This window comes from Malaclemys terrapin, chromosome 8 (assembly GCF_027887155.1).
Source record: "Malaclemys terrapin pileata isolate rMalTer1 chromosome 8, rMalTer1.hap1, whole genome shotgun sequence".
Lineage (NCBI taxonomy): Eukaryota > Metazoa > Chordata > Testudines > Emydidae > Malaclemys > Malaclemys terrapin.
The window spans coordinates 91,049,124-91,071,276 of NC_071512.1; the positions used below are offsets into that span (position 1 = coordinate 91,049,124).

At 37.6% G+C, this 22,153-nt stretch overlaps 1 protein-coding gene across 4 annotated transcripts in view; it reads right to left on the reverse strand.

Annotated features, from left to right (window-relative positions):
• MIER1 (MIER1 transcriptional regulator) overlaps window positions 1–22,153 on the reverse strand; it is a 64,614-nt gene that overhangs the window by 11,848 nt on the left and 30,613 nt on the right. For 2 of the 4 annotated variants that reach the window (XM_054037326.1, XM_054037325.1), the window contains exons 2-7: window positions 19,496–19,520; window positions 16,300–16,445; window positions 12,568–12,738; window positions 6,222–6,354; window positions 3,049–3,113; window positions 2,513–2,585 (exon numbers count right to left, since the gene is read on the reverse strand). In XM_054037326.1, coding sequence (XP_053893301.1) covers window positions 2,513–2,585; window positions 3,049–3,113; window positions 6,222–6,354; window positions 12,568–12,738; window positions 16,300–16,398 — 541 coding nt within the window. In that variant the 5' untranslated portion in view covers window positions 16,399–16,445; window positions 19,496–19,520. Of the gene's footprint in view, window positions 1–2,512; window positions 2,586–3,048; window positions 3,114–6,221; window positions 6,355–12,567; window positions 12,739–16,299; window positions 16,446–17,528; window positions 17,568–19,495; window positions 19,521–19,609; window positions 19,664–22,153 lie in introns of those variants that run through there. The other 2 variants (XM_054037323.1, XM_054037324.1) reach the window with 2 other exon arrangements.

The window sequence follows — 22,153 nt, forward strand, 5'->3', positions numbered from 1 at the left end:
AGTTTTCCCTCTGAGTAGCATCTCAAGGGATTGTTTCAGTCGGCCCCTCTTGCGTGTTCCTCCAACTGCCAGACGGCATGCCTGCCATGGAAGATGCTCTGGCTTAATTCTTAACAAATCTCAAGTATTTCCACCTTCTCTTCTGGGTAACTTAAGCAATAAAGGGTTGTTGAACTCCAACAAATCTGGGCATCTGTTACTACTTTGTTCCATTTAATACCCAGTATTTTTCTAAGACATTTGCTTTCAAAGGCAATTAGGTGTCTGTCTACATGTTTGGTAGATTCCCAGCTTTTACATCCATATGATAACATGGAAAGAACTCTAGAAAGTAGGGCAGAGTAAGGGCATAGACCAGTGGTTCTCAACCTATTTACCACTGTGGGCCACATATGCAGCTCTCTTTAGTGTGGATGCGGCCCAAATAACACATATACACACTACCTGTATGGCCCTTAGGATGTCATATGGGTTACAGCTGTGTGCAGGCTGAGAACCACTGGTATAGACAGAATTCTGTAATAAATGGGGTGTAGATCTAATCCACTTGCTATCTTCGGGGAGAACTGACTGTTTCATAGGACTTGTCTACAGTGTTTTAAGTGTAGTGCTTCAAAGAAGATGCTACCTACACTGACAGGAGGGCTTCTCGCATCAGCATAGGTAATCCATGTCCCAAGAGAGATGGTAGCTAAGTCAAAAGAAGAATTCTCTGGTCAACTCAGCACTGTCTACACTGGGGGTTAAGTCAGTTTTAACTGCATCATTCAGGGGTATGGATTTTTTACACCCCTGTGCGATGTAGTTATACCAACCTAATTTCCTAGTGTAGACCAGGTCCTAGAATTATCCCTATATTCTAAAAATAGCTTATATGTTCTTCAGAACTTAGTTCTGCCCACATATTAACAACGTGCCCTCTTAACAGCAACGCATTGTTAAAATTCACTTTTCTGTCACGTCAGAAACATCAAAATGTAATTCACCTAAATTTGGGTTATTGCCGATTATGCACTATATGTATCTTATGAATTTAAAAACAAATTTTGTATTTGTGGATAATTAAGCATTATACCCAGATGTACAGAGACTCTTTTCTTAACCTGTGTATTATATAATTTTTTAACGTTCGCTTTAATAAAAATTTTAAATCTACTCAAGTTCCCTCAGAGACCCGAGTCAGATCTTTCACTGAATCAATTTTCCTGGTGCCAAGGGATCCGACACCAACATACTCTGCTCTTCCATTGTCCAGGCACCCAAGAGTGAAACATGAGAGAAACATCAGACACCAAAACACAATTGGAAGTACACTGATCATGGTGTTAGGTAAACTCACCAACCTCATGTCTTCATTACTTATTTGTCCTGGGCTCTGCTCAGGGCAAAAGTGCTTGCCTTTTGGGACACAGATTCAGAGTCCCTAGGTATAAACTCTTTCAATTAACAACACAGCAGTCACTAAACTTGGATTGGGATATCCACAGAGAAGAGAGAGAGTGACAGTGAGTGTGAGAGTGAGCATGTAGATGAGGCATCACAGAATGGAAATCCATACAGGCAGAGTTCAAAGAATAAATTATACCAAAACTGCATTTGTTTTGAAATCTTCATGGAAACGGAGTATGTCATTAAGCTACTATGTTCGGCCAAGTGCTAAATTTCCTAGATGGTCACAATAATGTAATTCTACCCCAAAATTAGAATGTTTATATTAGCAGTGCATTATAAGTTATACTTTAAGAACAAGATCTCATCAGCTGAGAGCCAAAGGGTATGATTGCACGTTGTCAGCCTAATTTATTTTCCCATTGTAAATGTCAACACTAGTCCGATTTGAGGCCGGTGAATAAAGGTTTCATCCAAAAATACAGTGGGTGGGGAAGGAAAAAGTACAGAACAAAAATTATACCAGCACTAGTGTAACAACAATTTAGTGAAACTTTAACTCCACTCCCCCACCAAAACAGTGTGTCCATGACACACATTTTCAGTTCTCAAACCAGTGATTGGATGCAAGGCCATGAAAAGCTGGTTTTTGTAGGCTTCTGCAGTAAAAAGAACAGCTATATAGTTTTATTATAGAAGGCCACAAGTCATTTACAGTACAGTAAACCAATAAGAATGGATCAATCAGCAGCAAATTACAAGTATACCTTGTTGACTTTCAGAGAAATACAGAGTTCAAGCTCTATGTTAAGATACCTACCAGATAAAGAAAGTAACACCAAAAGTAGTTTCTCCACAGCTAGTAGCACATACTTTATTTTTTAGTGCATTAATATTTAAAATAGATTTATTCCTCCCAATGACATTTTTTAATAGCAAAAGCAACTAAATTTTTTGGACTTTGATCTCTTTTTAATTTTTTTTAATTCAAGCAAAGAAAAATCTGACATTTCAATTAATAGCTTAATTTTTTCTAAGATGTCTTGTCTGAAATCCTCCCTCAAACTTTAGTACAGAAACTTGAACAAATCATTTCAGAAATGTTGACAGCATTAAAGCTCACCTTTCTCATTCTCCTTGTATTTGCATATGCCAGCTGGAATTTCAGCTTGAAACATAGAACCCACCATGATTTCCTGTTAAAAAAAAATTATACATATAATGCATTTGACAGTCTTATTTGTTTTCTAAAAGACGGAGGCTACGCCTATGCAAAGCAGTCCTTGTCCCTGAAGGGAGTGGAAATAACCACGAACTTCAGAAAATAGACAGTGAAGAGAAAGCAAAGTTTAAAAGGCTTAACTTGGCAGTATTTGTATTTTGCCTGCAAAAGTATTATGGAATTATTTATTGAAAACAAGCTAAAGATGACAACCTGGTCGTTTTAGTTAAGTCAATCTTTTCCACTTTCTGGATAAACTCAAAATTAGCAAAAAGGAGCCTGTTTACAGGAATTAATTCCAGTGAACTCTTATTTACTGTCTCCTTCTGCTGATAGGATACAATGCCCACTTATGCCTGGAATAATCAACAGTACACTATATTTAATAACACATTTAATAAAGATATATCCTTAATAGCAAGTCCTCAAAGGTTTACCTTTTTCCAGTCTTCTGAAGGAATATAATCTTCATCTTCCTCAGATTCTTCTTCTATTTCACTGTCTAAAGAAATTTTTCAGACATTATTTACATGGGAAGTACTACCATAAATCCTGTTCAGGCCAACATTATATGCCAGTAAAGTATGTCTTGAGACAGACTGCTCAAAGCCATTGCGGCTGGCTATTTGGATCTTGAGCTGTGACGTCACAACCACCTTTCTGTGAATTAACATACGGCTGGGATCTCAGTGAGGAGCAAAACAGGAGACCACCACAACTTGGTCTGTCTTCCAGTTGAAAGGCATCCCATTGTGCCTTAGAAGAAAAAGAACAGCTAATGTGCTTACCCAGAGTGGTTAAATATCCTGTTAATTGGAAAGACAGTGAACAGGAAGAAGGTTGTAAGTTTTTAAGATGCAAATAAGTGAACAGTATCTATTTTTGGGCCTCAGCATAAGACTTAATTCCCCTTCATCCAACTCTACCTGTATAGACAGACAATTGATCAGGTACAGTTTTCTGCAGGCATGCCAGTGTCTTCAATGATTACACTGAAACATAGGTTCTCCTTACTTTCAACATAACTGGCAGGCTGCTAGGCTAGTCACCCCCAGTTCATTTCAGATCCTGTATCCATCACTGGCTTTTCTCATCCTTACAGCAACACTGCCACTACTGCCAGCCTCTGTTGAACTGTTTGTACACTAGAGCACAACATGTGGGTCACTCCAAATCTAGCTGTTACATACTCGGGCACAATGACATTTAAAAGTGCTGGACTTCACAGTGCACTCAGCTCAGCTAGCCACGAGTAGTGCATTGAGAAAGCATATTCCTTAATACCTGTGACATTTGGTACTTGCATTTGCTATACTGAATTTAACATTTTGGGGTCCTTAAGTCAGGAGGTGTCTCTCTAAGGAATGTTGGATAAGAGTCTGTATTAGGGACTATCATTTGCATGGTGTTGAAAGTAGCCACATTAATGTCAGCACGTGAGGATCAGGTAGTAGAAAGACAGACCCTTTTATTAAATGCAAATTAGCATTCTGTTAAACACTGGCAGAGGAACCAAGGACATCTGTGTTACATAAACATTAAAAGCAGAATGTTACTTAGATTGTAAGCTCTTTGGGGCAAGGGCTGTCTTTTTTTGCTGTGTTTATTGTGTGCCTAGCACAAGTCCTGGTTCATGACTGGCTCTTAGGTGCTACCGCAATCCAAATAATAAACTTGAAAATGACATTTCTAATGACATAACTAATGATGCAGATGTGAAGAATTTTAAATGTTAATTTCCTTTATTTTAAAGCACTGGGTATATGGAGCTATAAACAACCTTTAACTATAAGGTTGTAATGTTTGTTGTAAACATATAGTTTACAACAAACAAACATATTGTAAGACTCCAAATACACCTCTACCCCGATATAACATGGCCCTTGGGAGTCAAAAAATCTCACCGCCTTATAGGTGAGACCGTGTTATATCGGGTTTGGGCCGGTAAGCTGTGCCAGACTGGACCGGCTTTCCCTGGCAGTGATTTAAAGGGCCCGGTGCTCCAACTGCTGTGGGGAGCCCCGGGCTCTTTAAATCACTGCAGAAGCTCTGGCAGCAGGGCTCGGGCGGGGATTTAAAGGGGCCGGGGCTCTCCGCAGTGGCCAGAGCCCCAGGCCCTTTAAATCACCATCTGAGCCTGGCTGTCGGAGCCCCGGGGCTCCGGCAGCTGGGTTCGGGCGATGATTTAAAGGGCCTGGGGCGCCACACGAATTTGGATATAACACGGTAAAGCAGCGGGGCTCGGGTGGTGCTTTAAAGGGCCCGGGGCTCCTGCTGCTTTACCGTGTTATATCCGAATTTGTGTTATATTGGGTTGCGTTCTATCGGGGTAGAGTTGTACTGGGAATGATGCATTTTACCTTCCTCTGGTATAAACGGCTACCTCCCACAGTGAAATATTTGGTTGTCCAAATGACTTGGCTGGTAATACCAGATGCTATTCATTAGGAGAATGCAGGTTTGAGACCCAGATAAGTGGTATTACAACAGCAGTGAGGGTAAGGGGAGGGTTACATAACACTAGATCAGCAGTTCTAAGTGGCTGCAAGCGTGAATTTTAAGCACATCTAAGAAACAGACACATGAACGAAGAGTGGAAGTATGGAGCAGGGAAATGGTAGCACTGAAAATGATGTCGTCAAGATAAATATTTTAAAAGCAAATGTCCTTCTCTGTATTGCTATCCCCACCGCAGTTTATTAAAACCTGAAATAATTTTTTTAAATCTATTTTAGTTTGATTATTTTTATTCATTTTTCCATTACTGAGATTAGACCAAAAAATAAGCAGTTTTGCTTTTGTTTCTTGTCAATTTTATTTTCTAGTTCTCACTCATTAAGACAAGGGTTCTCAAAAAGTTCTTCATGGAGTAGACCACAACTTAACAGATAGGGTCTTGTGGACCAGCACCTCTCCCATTTATAATTTAGTCTCCACGTAGCAATTACAGCAATTGCTTACTTGGAATATTTATATAACAAAATATTTTATGGTCTTTTTAGGGTGAATAAGGTAGTGAGCCAGCACCCTGCAGCCAACCAACTCTTCTTGGACCATCAGCAGTGCTCCACAGACCACAGCTGGGGAAATGCTACAGTTGAGCAATACAAGGTTACAAACACTGCAGGGAATATTTGCACTGATACTACAAGCTGGTCCACATGGGAAGACGTCACTGGGGCTCCAAGGGGATGGCAAGGGAGCTTTGCAGAGGTGTAGAGGCATGCCCAGGTGGACCTGTTTGCAGGACTGGGGACTACATTTCCACTGAAATGTTAAGAAGTTATTGAAAGCATTTCCATTGGCCTTAGGCTTTGCTTTTCTTTTTAAATTGTGCACCAGATTTAATCCTACACTTTTCCTTTAATAAAACAAATATACAAAGTCCATGACTTGTAAAAAAGAGAGGCTTTATCATATGCTAAGGAGCGTGGACAACAAAAAACTATGTTTAAGTGAATTGATAATAAAGAACAGCAGTGGGAGAAGAAAAAGATCTGACAAACAAGCTGTAAGAGATTTTTTTAGTAACTCAATATTTCATTAATTCTAGATCTTAATAAAGTTATGACAATTTAGATGGTGGTGCATAGTACTAAACAGCACATACTTGCATCAAAATATTTACATCGACGTGGGTGAATTATCTCCTGCGGATCTTGAGAAGCAACAGATGGTGCTGGGTCATCATTGGAGGATTGTGTCTCATCCTCCTGACCTGATGAATCCTTTATGGTCTCCTCCTTAAATACAATAAAGCAAACGGGAGACCATTTACACCTTCTGCATTAGAGATAATCATCGCTCTCTTTTTTGATAACATTTTATTTATATTTCCAGAAATGTCAAACAAAAGGATGTTGTACACATAATAAAGTATACGTTGTAGTGTTACGAATGACAGGTACAGGCTGTGGACAGCCACAAAGATTGTTTAGATGCATTACACAGCATTGATATAGATTTTGAAAAAATATTTTAAGCAGGTCAGGTTTATCATTAAGTCTTAGATGAGCTAACCAGAATTAACCACTGTATCTAGTTTTTCCAGCATGAAATTTAGGGTTAAAGTTTTATACCATGAGCAACAATAAGTACTGTCACACTTACGTGAACTATCGTATACCTAAACAGGCTTTAAGCAGGGATGGAGATATGTTGGATTGCCATTACTGAGTGATTCTATGTTTTGCTAGGAGCAATTCCGGGTGTACAGTCCTAATTTTTTGTTAAACTGTTTGGAAGGATATGCAGCTTGTGGATCTCAGAACCAAGGGATAAGTCAATCTCACAACCTTATTCGTGTGAAGCACTAGCTTTTCACAAAAATTCTCATGCTGGGCACTCAGTGTGTCAGTGAACTTACAGACAAACACTGAATGGTACAAATTTCCTTTACTACTAAGTAGTGAGGTTTTTTTATGTTTGATGGAGTAAGTTATACACTATAAGCTAAAAAAATTGGAAATTATAAAGGCATAGAGTTCTTTACAGCTCTCTTGCTCTTAAAGTATACCCCTATCTTTAAAACCATTCCCCCAGAATTTTGGATGTTCTTTTAATATCAGGATTAGGAAACGCTGGATAATCATTTCTAATCACATGGAAGGCTACATCTACATTACAAGCTAGGGATGAGAGTCCCAGCTCGCATACACATACAGAGAACTGGCATGAGTAAAAAATAGTAGCATACCCACAGCAGCACAGACAGCGGCAGCATGGATCAGCCATGCCAAGTATAAACCTGCTTGAACCCCATGTGGGCACGTACTTGGCACAGCTAAGGTGTGCTGTTGCCCATGCCACTGCAGATATGCTGCTATTTGTACTTGCGCTAAGTATGTATATGTGAGCTGGGATCACACCCCTACCTTGTAGTGGAGATGTAGCCAAAAAAAAGTTACTCTTCAAGGTGTGAGGTTATCATAAAAACCTTCAATAATTAGATTTCACCCCACAAGAAGAATATATCAGCATACTCCAATTCTAACATCACTGAGTTAAGTAAAAACGGTAGAAAGATCAAATATTAAAAGAACAGATGCCGTACAGAAATGAAACCACCATAGTGGAAGATATTAGAATTAAAGAAAGTTACATGAGAAGGGTTAAAAAAATGAGTTAGTGGATTGATTTATGCATTTGGTGAAGATCACTAATGTAACTTGCTCAAACTTATTTGTTGCAACATCTCAGACACATTGTGGACATCCTGTATGCTTTTAATGACAAAGCAGAATATAAGCTGCAAGTTTCATAAGTAAACAGGAAATCAAAAACGGTCCAAATGCAATACAGCCAAATCAATGGTTCCATAGGAACCTCTCATTTTTTAATTAATGTCATTCCTTTTAAATTTCCACCTTCTACGTTGCATTAAGTACACCCCCTCCACCCTCAAATTTGTTTTCTACGGCTTTGTTTGTTTCCTTAAGTACAATATCCATACCTTAAAAATTTCTTCTCTCAGTTATTCAACTTGCACAGACTTGGCAATTTTTACCGGGGAGCTTTTAAATCACAAGAACAAACTTTCATGCGTTAAAGAGCTGCTCATGTACTCACTGCATTCCATCCAAAGGCTCCAAGCCTGTAAACTGATACGTGTGGGCAAGAGCCCCATTGATACAAGGCATGGAAGTATCAATGGAATATTGACAAGGGTACAAAAAGTCCAACCACACACACGAGCTTGTGGAGTTGGGGCTCTATTCAGCATGCAATTTTCAAATGGTCAGAACTTTGATAGATTTTAACAAAAAACTGAGGTTGACGTAAGGCACTAATGCTCCTTAAGTAGTAAGCAAATGCCATGTTTCGGCCATTTTTGCTATAGCCCTATTTTTAGAAGTATAGTTAGAATTTTACAACATATTTTAATCTTTTAACTAAAAATTGCTGCTAGGATTTCACTCATATGTTGAACAGAGACCAAACATGTAAGAGTTTGTGTTAAAGAGCTCTATTCTTTGCTCAGTCAAACACCCAAGTAAAGCAAGTGGGTCTACTGTAATGTGGCCTAGCATGTATAAACTTTAATTTCCTTTATCTTAAATAGGATTTACATTACAGGAGCTCAAAAAACAGCTGTATCCTTAGCTTATGTCCTTAGGTCTGGACGAAAGTAAAGGCAACCTTTTAATTAGAGAACTGGTGGTTTGTGTAGTAACTAATTTCTTGCTGTGGTAAGGGGGCTAACCTTTCTAACGTGTGAATATATGTGAACATGTAGATGTTTAAGTAGTAGCACTATGTAAATCTATATTAAAAAGAACACAATTAGATACCAACTCAAATTCTAAGCAGGTGACAGATCACAGAGTGTAACCCTTCATTCTTAAAGGTATCAGCATTAAATTACTCTACCCGCGAGGGGAATCATGAGTTGCTGATCACCACTGTATTAAAGTAGGTAAGTTAGCCAGAAGGGGAGCAAATAGAGTACATCATTCAATTAATGGTGCTTTGAAGGAGTGTAATAATAGTTCAAAAGCTGAGAAAAACTATGCCTCCTTGACTGTACAGGGTTACTATGTGTAAGATTAGAGTCAGAGTTTATGGCCAGAAGGGATCACCAGATCAACTAGTTTGACCTGTTTATCACAGGACACCAACACCTCATCCACATACTAAACCTAAGAGCTGAAATTAGACCAAAGCAATCAAAAGTAGACCAAAGATTCATCATGTATTTCATTGACCTCCTGATATGATTGACTGTGTTGATTTGATCATTTGATCAACTGTAGATCCCATTTCATGTGATTAATATCTTGATTAATCAATTCAACCTCAACTGTAGCCTTAGATTTAATCATTGTATTGTTCCATCCTGTTTGTTTCGGAAAATTATATTAATTTAGACAGGGATATCTTGATTTAAATTATATTTGCTTTCACATGATCTTAATAGAATCCATAAATCATACCAAATTGGTTTCTTTCTCAAAACAGCAACAATGCTAAATAACGTCAAAGACACAGGTGATCCTGGCCATAATTTATATCTCATTACCCTTACACCTATCACACAACCTTGTGCAGGTCACTTAATTTGTCTATGCTTTAGTTTCCATATCTATAAAATGGGTGAGATGGAGCCTCAGTTGTGAGTGCTATAATAAACAGTACATTTATATTAAGGACAATATTTTCTTTTTTCAATCCATACTAAGTTTCCTAAACTCCCTTGATCCTTTTGGTATTAACCGTACAAAGGATTTTATATTACAACTGTAATATTGTAAGATTATATGCTTTAAAAGGCCACCAACAATGGCCAAGTTATAATTATGTCATGACTGTATAGAATCAAAAACAGAATGATTAGAACTATAGTTAAAGGCAGGGTCTGGAGAACTGCAAGCAGAAAACTGCCTTCTAAAAAGATGCTTGTTTATCTTAAGAGTTCATAGGACTCCATTTTAAAGAGGCCATGATTATAATGATATATTCTCACAAAATATTTGATCATTTATTTTTAACTATTTATTATACAGGAACAATCATCGTCAGTCTTTAATACGTCAGTCAAAAGTGATTTAAAATTGCCTGAATTTCTGAAATTCAGGCAGACTTTTTATTTCAGTACCACACCTCATCAATAAAATAACTACTGAATTATCACATCCATAATGATAGGCTCAAGTATATAAAATACATTGTTTTCAGAAGAGTCAGACACTATGCTTTAAAGCAGACTATGATCCTGTTGTATATAACGCTACAGTATATGCAATTTATAATTTGTCTCTATAGCATCCAGAATGCTATAAAGATGAAATACACCACGGATTTATGGGATTGAGAAGATGTTTAGAGCTCACTCCTGAACAAGTGAGCAAAGTTCAAGTAAAAGTGCCTTTCATAGGAGAATAGAAATTGCTGGACTGGGTCAGACTGCTGGTCCACCTAGACAAGTTTATTCTCGATCTGACAGTGACTAGGTATTAGATGAAGCGGCAAGAAACTTGGCAGACAACAGTTATGGTTCAACATGTGTAAAAGGGCCAAAGCTCATTATCAGTTGATCCTTAACCAACTACAACTGGATATAAAGCCAGAGGGATGAGGGGAGTAACACCTAATTCAGTCCTCTGATAAAATCAACTCAGGTTTGGGCCAGGTGGACGTCTTACACAAAGATCCATTGGCTGTACTATTTGTTGCTTCTTCCACACTTCTATTTGGAGACCTTTTGGAATCAATTCTGCAGTGTTTAAGAGTGCAGTATTCATGCAAGTATTCGTAATAGATCTGCCTCCCAACATAGTGCAAACTATTTCTGTTTCAGCTTCTGTACCAGATGACTGGAGAATAGTTAATGCAACACCTGTTTTTAAAAAAAGGCTCTTGAGGCAATCCTGGCAATTTCAGGCTGGTAAGCCGAACTTCAATACCAGGCAAATTGGTTAAAACTACAGTAAAAAACAGAATTATCAGACACCTAGATGAACATGATTTGTTGGAGAAGAGTCAACATGGCTTTCGTAAAGGGAAATCATGCCTCAGCAATCTACCAGAATTGGTCAACAGACATATGGATAAGGGTGATATAATGTACTTGGACCTTCAGAAAGCCTTTGACATGGTCCCTCACCAAATGCTCTTAAGCAAACTAAGTGCTTAGAATAAGTGGGAAGGTCCTCTCATGGATCAGTAAGTGGTAAGAAGATACAAAAAAAAAAAAAAAAAAAAGGTAGGAATAAATGGTCAATTGTCAGAATGGAGAGAGGTAAATAGTGGGATCTGTCCTGGGACCAATGATTTTCCACATATTCATGAATGATCCAGAAAAAGGGGTAAACAGTGAGGTGGCAAAATTTGCAGACAAGACAAAATTACTCAAGATAGTTAAGTTGAAAACAGACTGCGAAGAGTTACAAAGGGATCTCACAAAACTGGTTGACTAGGCAACAAAATGTCAGAAATTCAAAATGTTGATAAATGCAAAATAATGCAAACTGGAAAACAATCTGAACTATATATACACAATATCACAAGGTCTAAAAATTAGCTGTCAGCACTCAACAATCTTGGACTCATTGTGGATAGCTCTCTGAAAACATCTGCTCAATGTGCAGCGGCTGTCAAAAAAGCTAACAGAACATTAGGAACCATGAGGAAAGGAGCAGATAAAACAGAAAATATCAAAATGCCACTATATAAATTTATGCTATGCCCATAATCTGAATACTATATGCAGTTCTGGTCACCCCATCTAAAAAAAAATACATTAGAATTGAAATAGGTACAGAGAAGGGTAACAAAAATGATTAAGGGCATGGAACAGCTTCAGTAGGAGAAAAGATAAAAAAGACTGGGACTTTTCAACTTGGAAAAGAGATGACTAGAGGAGATTTAATAAAGGTCTATAAAATTGTGACTAGTGTGGAGAAAATGTTATTTACTCATTCACATAACACAAGAACTGGAGATCACCCAATGAAATTAATAGGCAGTAGGCTTAACACACACAAAAGGAAGTACTTCACACAATGCACAGTCAACCTGTGAAACTCATTGTCAAGGGATGTTGTGAAGGTCAAAACTATAACGGAGTTCAGAAAAGAACTAGATAAGTTCATGGAGGATAGGTCCATCAATGGCTATTAGCTAAGATGGTCAGGGATGCAACTCCATGCTCTGGGTGTCCCTAGCCTCTGACTGCCGGAAGCTGGGAGTGGATGACTGCCTGTTCCGTTCATTCCTTCTGAAGCACCTGGCATTGGCCACTGTCAGAAGACAGGATAATGTGGTAGCTGGACCACTGGTCTGACCCAGGATGGCTGTTTTTATGTTCTGCTGTGGTTTGGCATCTTGTATGTCCATGTAGGGCTTTTATGAACTATTAGTGACTAAACTAGAAGGAGCATGCAAACTAGTTCAGAATTTCAGGACATAGTACTAGACAACTGAATGGGAAATTTTTTCCAATTAATACAGTCACTTACTTTGTTTTCTCCACTACAGCCACTGTTGTCATCATTATCAACATCTTCATCATCTTCTCCTTCCTCTTCCTCCTCTTCCTCCTCATCGTCGTCATCTTCGTCTTCTGGGAGTGGGACTGTACCATCATAGCCATAAAGGCTAAGTAGTTCATTAATTGGCATTTCACCCTCCTGAATAACATCCACCAAGCAAAGTTTTGACTTCCACAAAGACATTTCACATTACACAGACCTTCTCCACATTTTTAAGATATGTATTTTACACGTAACCTAGCATGGGCAAATACGTGAGGAATGCATGGGTTAAGACTATCTCAGCTAACATGAAAATGTGGTCATTGGGAAAAAATTGGAAACCTTACAAATCTGGGGAAAATTACTTATTGAATGACATATGGCAGGACTTCCAACTTCTAGCAGTGTAGGAATTTAAACCTGATTTTGCATACATATTCTCAAATTATGCACAATACTGACTAGCAGGTCACTGTTCACACAGATACCACTCAGTTCTTCATCACAGGCAAGAGGTAAATACTACTGAGCACATTGTTGCACTACTTCTTAAAATAAAACTACTAAAAATTGTCTACAAATGTGCACAGTTAAAAGTAACCCTTTAAAATATTTGTCCATTTTTAGGTCTTCATATTTAAAAGAGGTTCTACTCTGAAAGATGACTACATATGTCTCCTAATTTTTTTTTAATCAATACAAAACATTAACTGTCAGCCCTGCAAATTCAGCATTGGATCTTTCATTCTCCTGAACCATTAGTAAGAAGTGCTGGCCAAATTATACCCTCTAACACCTATATAACCTCACTGCCTTAAATGGTGATGCACAAGTGCATCTGGTTTGCCCTGTAATTGGAACTTTGAACTTCTACACGGGGGGGGGGGGGGAGGAGAGAAGAGGGGGTGAGGAAGATATCGATCTAAGATACGAACTTCAGCTACGTGAATAGCGTAGCTGAAGTTGAAGTATCTTAGATCGATTTACCTTGGGTCCTCACAGTGCGGGATTGATGGCCGCGGCTCCCCCGTCGACTCCACTACCGCCGCTCGCTCCGATGGAATTCCGGAGTCGACGGGGAGCGCGTTCAGGGATCGATATATCGCGTCTTAACGAGACACGATATATCGATCCCCGATAAATCGATAGCTACCCGCTGATACAGCAGGTAGTCTGGATGTACCCAAAGAAGCAAGGAATCAAGCTGACAATCCCTTAGCATTACAGTGCTCCCAAAAAGCAAAAAAAGTAAAAATATATTTTATCATGAAGCCAGCAGACAGGACACAAGCAGCAGATTGGTTGAGTAAGGTGGCAAATTTTTTACATATTCTTTTTTCTTTTGAAGAACTCTGTATAGCTTGAAAGCTTGCTTCTCTCACCAATAGTAGTCCAGTGAAAGATATTACCTCACCCACCTTATCTCTCTTTACTTAGGTGGATTCTCTGAGCCTGCCTTACCCCATTACACTCCAAAAAAAGCTTCGGGTTCTAGCAACCATTTGTGACAAGTTGAGTATCAAATTATGATCTCTATGTTGTCCTATTTGTAGAAATATAAGCACTGTAACTGCAAAAGTCTGAACTTTCCCCAGGGCAGATATTGTATCCCAGAGAGCTACCCTGCCCAGGAAAGATGTATGACACCTTGAAGGGACTATAACTGAGATCCATCAAGACTAGGGCCATCACTTCATTTCTCAGCTACTGGCCCACCCCCATGAAACAATGTTGTTGTTTTTTCTACACAGGGGCCTACAAAGGTAGAGTGGGAGGGAGAACAGAAACATGACAGTTAGATCTGGAGCTTCTTATTGTGAACACATGGCACAGAGTCTGAGGCCCTATTTAAGGCCATGGAGGGTATACTCTCCATAAGGGGCCAATCACCACCACGTGTGAACTTCAAGAGAGACTGCCCAGCCTGAAATGCTGACAAACCATGGACTCATAAATAGGGGTGAGCTCAGACTAGGGGATGGTATGTCTCTGGACTTTGTGTTATTTTCAAAGATCTATAACTCTTGAATGCTTTAAAAGTAAAGTCACTATGGGTAAGCACTTCCTTTGCTAAACTTGTGTTCCTTTCTTTCCTACTACACTGTCTCTGAAGGGGTTAAACTAGTAAGTCCGGAGTGCCCACAACCTAGGTGGAACTCATGGAGCATGTGACTTGGGAGGTCTGACACTGGTTTCAGGATATGCAGGAGCTGGATGGTGGCATTCCACATCTCAAGGAAGGGTGTCAGACAAGAGATCTGAGCCTGGGAAGAGTGTTCCAGAGCTAGAACCAGTGACTAAATTCTGCCCAGACCTAGTTGGCTTGGATCCAAGGATCCATTCACAACAGGCTGATAACTGTACAGTGGAATACAGGGCCAATTTATAAACACCCTTCCTCTACAGAGGGGTAGCACATGGCTCCCTCCTAGATCTAAACAGCAACACTGCTCATTGTCTTGCTCAGCAGAGAGCCAAAACATGGAGACCCACCATAGTTTCCAACTCCTGCCAAGGAACAAACTCTGGCCCTGACCTTTGATCATTGCCATGGCATCTCAAGGTAGTACACAACTATACCACCAAGCTGCCCCTTGAAAAAGTTGTATAAAATATAAGGAAGGAAAGCAATTGGCAATTGTATTGAAAGCTCTCTCTACATACTTGAGGATTCCTATTTCCCAGAGTTCACCTTTCTAGACAAAGTGTCTCCAAATTTGTAATAAACTGATTTACTTAACTTCATTTTCATCTTTAATATCAAACCTGCAATTACAAATGTAAGTGACCATTCATTATTGTTACTAAAGATTAAACATGCTAAACAGCTTTTTAAAGTTGAACTGGTAGTGATTTACTGTAGTTGAAGAAAATTGTACTTTAGATATAAATTTGAAGATAATTACATGTGCTCAAAGCCTTTCAACCAATGAAATCACAGACTACATTTAAACTAGTTTAGAATTCATTATGAACATCTTTAAACCACAAAGTATTGTTCCTGACTGAATAACCAGTTGCAACTGAAGTCAAAATTCTGCCAAGTTCATATCCCCCAAGAGCCCACTTAAAGCAGTATTTAAATGACAGCAAGAGCCCAAGATAAAAAAAATAAATCTTAGAATGCAATTATTTTCAGTACACATTTTAAGATGTATGCATAGTCATCATTAATTGGTGTTCTAATCTTAGCTCTACTGACAACTCATGATGTGGCCTTGGGCAAATTGCTTAATCCCTGTCTCAGTTTCCCCACCTACAGAATGGGGCGAATACTACTTATTTCATCACAAGACTGGTATGAGGATGAATGTTTGAATAAAGAATTTAAAATGTAAAATTTAAAAAAAAAAGTTATGGGACGAAGGAGTTTATTTACAGAAATTTGAAACTAACATGTACTAATCAAATGAACAGGGAATAATCAATTTATGTAAAACAAACATTTAGCTAGAGCACTTGGTTTGTGATAGGTCTAAAATATGACATCTACACCAATAGGTATAAACAAAAAAAACTATACCTCAACAAGCATTCCAGTCTATTATATACATATCAGCTTCTTTGCTACAGATTTTTTAATTGCAAAGTACCTCAACAGGTCACCATTCCTAGGATTTATTTGTTCGCCAATGTATTTGTGATCGAAATCCAACAAAATGTAACCATCTTGCATAAAATAATATTTTTGTTTTATAACCCATAAGTGCCATTTACCCTTGTAAGATCCTCTATTTCAGAACTGAAGTTTGTTTCTCCTTCCATCATTTCCTCCTCTTCTAATGTCCTTTCATCATCAAAATCATGAACCAGCATATTAGCTGACGGGTCAAATTCATGGTCATCAGATGTTGCTGAACCTCCTAGTATAAACAATTTGAAAAGAATTTGATCAATCACATCATGGGTTTAAGGAGTTAGCTAGGTATTAGGGCTGTCAAGCGATTACAAAAATTAATCGCGATTAATTGCACTGTTAAACAATAATAGAATACCATTTATTTAAATATTTTTGGATTTTTCTACATTTTCAATTGCACTACAGTACTTGTATGAGGTGAACTGAAAAATATATTTATTTTATCATTTTTACAGTGCAAATATTTATAATAAAAAATAATATAAAGTGAGCACTGTACACTTTGTATTCTGTGTTGTAATTGAAATCAATATGTTTGGAAATGTAGAAAAACATCCAAATATTTAAATTTCAATTGGTATTCTATTATTTAACAGCGCAATTAAAACTGCAATTAATCGCAATTAATTTTTGAGTTAATTGCATGAGTTAACTGCGATTAACTGACAGCCCTACTTGGTATGAATAAAAATTTCAACAATAACCAAACCAAAATAAAATCTAGACGAAAGATGTTTGCAAAGTCTGAAGTTTTAAAGAATTCAACTGTCCTATTTATTCAAAGGAGAGGTTCATACTCTGTTTAGATGGTCAAAAGCTACAGAAAGAATCAAAGGTGAGGGTTTGACTTCAGTTTTCAAAATACTGCACAGTTGCATGACACCAACTGCTGCTACACACAGCCCTCAGCTTGATCTCTATACAACTGATAATTTAGGGGTTGGTGTCTTCAAAAGCTGAGATATTCAACAGCCTACAAATATTGACCATGATGTACATGATGGGAATTTTCTTGGCTTCTTGGAAGGTACCATTCTTAAAACTGAAAGGACATGAATGGAGTATTGTTATTCATAATTATAGATTAGAAGGAAGTTTTAAGACTTTGCACACTTGGTCAAGACCTTGGCATTCAGACAATTTTCTACCTATTTTTTTCCCCCCCTTTCACATGATTCTTTGTAAAAAAGTCTAGATATAGTAACAATTAGCAGTAATAAGTGAAAGGCAGACTGCTAACAGACTGAGCACAATGCTGAAGCCCACGAACTATAGATTTATAATCCCAGCGCTTCTAACTACTTGCCTTGGGCAAGTAACTTCATCTGTGTTTCAGTTTCCAAATCTGTAAAAAGTGATATTATATAGCTCACTGTGGTGTTATGAGCATTAATGTTTATAAATCCATTTTAAAATATAAAGTGCATCAACTATCATTAAATGAGTTTTAGCAATATTTAAGTTTTCAAATATGTTGTAGTCCAGGGATATTAACAGTGAAATTTAGCATCTACTTTGCAATGAGAGAGAAGCTTAGGAAATGTCGTCAGGTTATGAAGTCACTGCCGGTGACAATTTACATCACAGAAAGACATTAAGAAATCTCCAAGAAAAATAAACTGTTTAAAACATGAATTTGCATGTTAAAGGAATGGAAAAATCACTTATTTTAATAAACATTTCCAACTTTTTATAGTACCCGACACTATTAGGTAGTCATGCATGCTACTATACAATTACATAATGTACTGAATTATTTTGTTTGGTATTTTCACTACATGAAAGAACACTACTGAACAATGATGCTCTGTAAAATCTTAAAAATTAAAGATTTGATTGCTTTTGTTGATGCAGTAGCTTCCAACGCCAAAAACAGATCTTTTGTAGGACTTGCACCAGAGCAGAGTCTGGCTTTCATTTGAAATGATCGCCCCATAATTTGCAGAAAATATCTATTTGCTGAACAGATAATTTCATAACCAAAAGCAGCATATTAATTACCTAAAGTAGCAAAAATATCTGCTGACACTAATTCTAAAAGAAACTCCAGTTTCTCACGGAACACCAGTATATGTAGGTGTGATTTTTTTCCTGAAATAACTATACCAGTACAGCGTGGATATAGTTATAGAAGTATAAAAGGCTTTATACGGATATAACTGCATCTACTCTAGGGGTCTGTACTGCTTTTATTGCTAAAGCATAGTTAAATGGTATAACTGTTCAAGACAAGGTAGTCCAACAAAAAAGTGAAGCTGCTAATGTTGGAAGGCTTGCATTTAAACTACTAGGATGTTAATCTTGACTAGGGCAATCATCTTGGACAAAGCGTTATATAATTAACACTGGTTACTGTAGTAGCAAGGTGTGAAAAAAGCAAGTACTCAGAATTTATTACAACACTGCACACTAAAAAGCCCAGCAGAAATGAGTTAATCATATCAGAACACCAGACATCAACCAGTTTTTAAAAGAGATGATGGAAATTCCTTTTTTTTTTTTTTTTTTCAGTAATCCATAGAAGCAAATATGCTCCTACTGATTACAGTTCAGAGTGTACTGCAGGATCAGTGAAAAAAAGCCTTTGGTTTTCCTGTTAATGTGAGTGAATTTCATTCATGGAAAACATGGGACAAATATAACTGTCACTAGTCTTGTATTATGTACTAGTCAAGTTCTAGACATAATACAAGTAGCTGCTATGCAAACGACAATGCTCTGTAAATTGACCTTAATCTTGACCCACATAAATTTCTGCACTTTCAGTACTGGTCATCTACTAATCAAAAGCTGCCAATTATATCAAATTGTGTGGTGGTTTTGTGATGTATGCAAATGAAAAATACAGTTAGTATACATATTCCTATTTGTGTCTTTTAAATGACAAATATAACTAGAACGAATTACAATCACTACAAATAATTAAAGTATGCCAAAATATAACAATGATTAAAAATCAAATTGGAAGCTGTCATCTTCACTGTCTAATGTTTTATGTAAGACAACATAAGATGTATAGGAAAGATATTTTCAAAGGTGTACGTTATTTTTAAGATTTAAAAATGGATTATTCAATTAACAAACCTAATTAAAAATTAGAACCATACAACAGCGATAAACCTGTAGTAACCGGAAATGTGGAATGCCTCTAATTACAACTTTGCAGTGTTAATTTCAATAGCAATAATATTTAAAAAAATAGAAGGTAATGACTGACATTTGACTGAAGTGTTCCCCTCCCTCTCAAACATAATACTACATTAAAATTTTTACCTGGGCTTGAAGACTGAAGAGAAGGCTACAAAGAAAAAAATAAATTAGTTTTTCCATATCAAGTCTGTACAAACAAACATAGAAGGTGAATTCAATAGCTGATCTGATACAAACAATTAAATATGCAGTGAATTGACAGTCACTTTTAAACCAATATATCAGAAACATCTTAGCCATTTTAAGTGGGTTTAAAACGACAAAGAAGATTCATTTCCTTCTTTATACTTCCAGCCTTGCTATATTTAACCTAATGGGAAGAATTCCCCATTTTGTGAAGCAATAACTGAGTTCCTGAGAGTATAAACTACAGCAATTCTGAAACCAAGTTAAATAGCCCCCATCTCCCAAATCATAAATAGTACATCACAAAAAAGCCCCATTTATAGTTAGATAAAACACAAAAAACTTTTTTTTCCCCTTCAAAAAAGAAAAAGAAGAAACTGCAACAGGAAGTTCACATAAAGCTTAGGAAGGAGCCAAACTATTAGATATCAATCTGTGACCCAAAACTGGGAGAAGTTTAAAAGTTTTCTTAAAAGCCTTCTGGTCCTGCCTGAGCACTAGTGTAATGCTAGTTTGTCAGAAAAACAGGGAAATTGTATTGACATTATACTGCAAATAATATTTTAGAATTCTGGAATATAAAAAAGTCTGTACCTCAGCAAAGACCTTTTATTATAGAGGCTCTATATAGGTTAAATCTCCATACTGACTCACTTTAGCAGCCCATGACCTGCATAAGGCATTTCCAGCATGCCCCTTCCCCCAACGTAAATTGCATTTAAATAAACCTTCTAATGCAACTTGGAAAGAAAGCTGCTTTCAGATTAGCAATTTTTCCAAATGTGAAATACTAATATTTAAAAAGGACTAGCTAAAAATTTTAGTTTACTTGACAATGTTTTGTGTTAGAGCTACAGATGTGCACAAGTAAAGTTACCTGAATAATTTTGCCCTTCTCTTAAACTGCATCTTACTATAATGGTCAAAAAGATTTGGAGGTGTGTTTATGGGGGCTATTGTGGCCAGCAGGATTTACTATATTAACATATACATACCAAAAAAAGATAGTGAACATACAAATATTTATTTCAATGGAGCTATTACAGTCTATTTTAGTCACTTAAGAACGGTCATCCTGGGTCAGACTAATGGTCCATCTAGCCCATATCCTGTCTTCTGACAGAGGCCTGTGCAGATGTTTTAGAGAATGAATAAAACATGGCAATTATAGAGTGATTCAACCCCATTGCCCAGTTCCAGCGTCTCGCAGTTAGAGATTTAGGGACACCCAAAGCATGGGGTTGCATCCCTGATCCTTTTGTCTAGTAGCCATTGATGGACCTATCCTCCATTAACTTATCTAGTTTTTTTTTTAACCCAGTTATACTTGTGGCGTTCATAACATCCCCTAGTAACAAGTTTCACAGGTTGTGCATTGTGTGAATTAAACCTGCATACCTTTGTTTGTTTTAAACCTGCTGCCCGTTAATTTCAGTGGGTAACCCCCTTGTTCTTTTGGTGTATGAAGGGGTAAATAACACTTTCCTATTCACTTTCTCCACAACATTCATGATTTTATAAACTTCTGCCATGTCCCCCCCTTAGTTGTTGCTTTTCTCTGTTGACCAATCCCAGTCTTTTTAATCTCTTCTCATATGGAAGCAGTTCCATATGCTAATTATTTTTGCTCTTTCTTTGCAACTTTTCCAATTCTAATATGTTTTTTTCAGACGGGATGACCAGAACTGTATGCAGTAATCGAGGTGTGGACATACCATGGATTTATGTTGTGGCACTATAATAGTTTGTCTTATCTAACCCTTTCCTAATGATTCCTGACACGGTTAGATGTGCAGCAGCAGTCAAGAAATCGAGCAGATGTTTTCACAGAACTATCCACGATGACTCGAAGAGATCTTTCTTGAATGGTAACAGCTAATTTAGACCCCATTATTTTGTATGTATAATTGGGATTATGTTTTCCAATGTACATTATTTTGCACTCATCAACACTCAATTTCATCTGCTATTTTGTTGCCCAGTCACCAGTTTTGTGAGATCCCTTTGTAACTCTTTGCAGTCTGCTTTGGACTTATCTTGAGTAATGCAGTAACGCCTCGCTTAACGTTGTAGTTATGTTCCTGAAAAATGCTACTTTAAGCGAAACGATGTTAAACAAATCCAATTTCCCCATAAGAATTAATGTAAAGGGGGGGAGACTAGGTTCCAGGGAAATTGTTTTTGCCAGACAAAAGATATATATATAAATTTTATATACACATATAAACACAGTATAAGTTTTAAACAATTCAATACTGTACACAGCAATGATGATTGTGAAGGTTGGTGGAGTCAGAGGGTGGGATATTTCCCAGGGAATGCCTTGCTGCTAAATGATGAACTAACACTCAGCTGAGCCCTCAAGGGTTAACACATTGTTGTTAAAGTAGCCTCACACTCTACAAGGCAGCACAAATGCAGGGAGGAGACAACAGATGCATGGCAGTGGCTCCAAACATTCCCTGCGGAAACTGAACGTGATGATAAACCCACGCTATCCCACTGGAGCACACCACTCCCTCCACTTTCCAAAGTGCCAGGTGGTGCGCGAGTGTAAGAGACACACACACGGTATGTGTGTGAGAAAGAGATGCG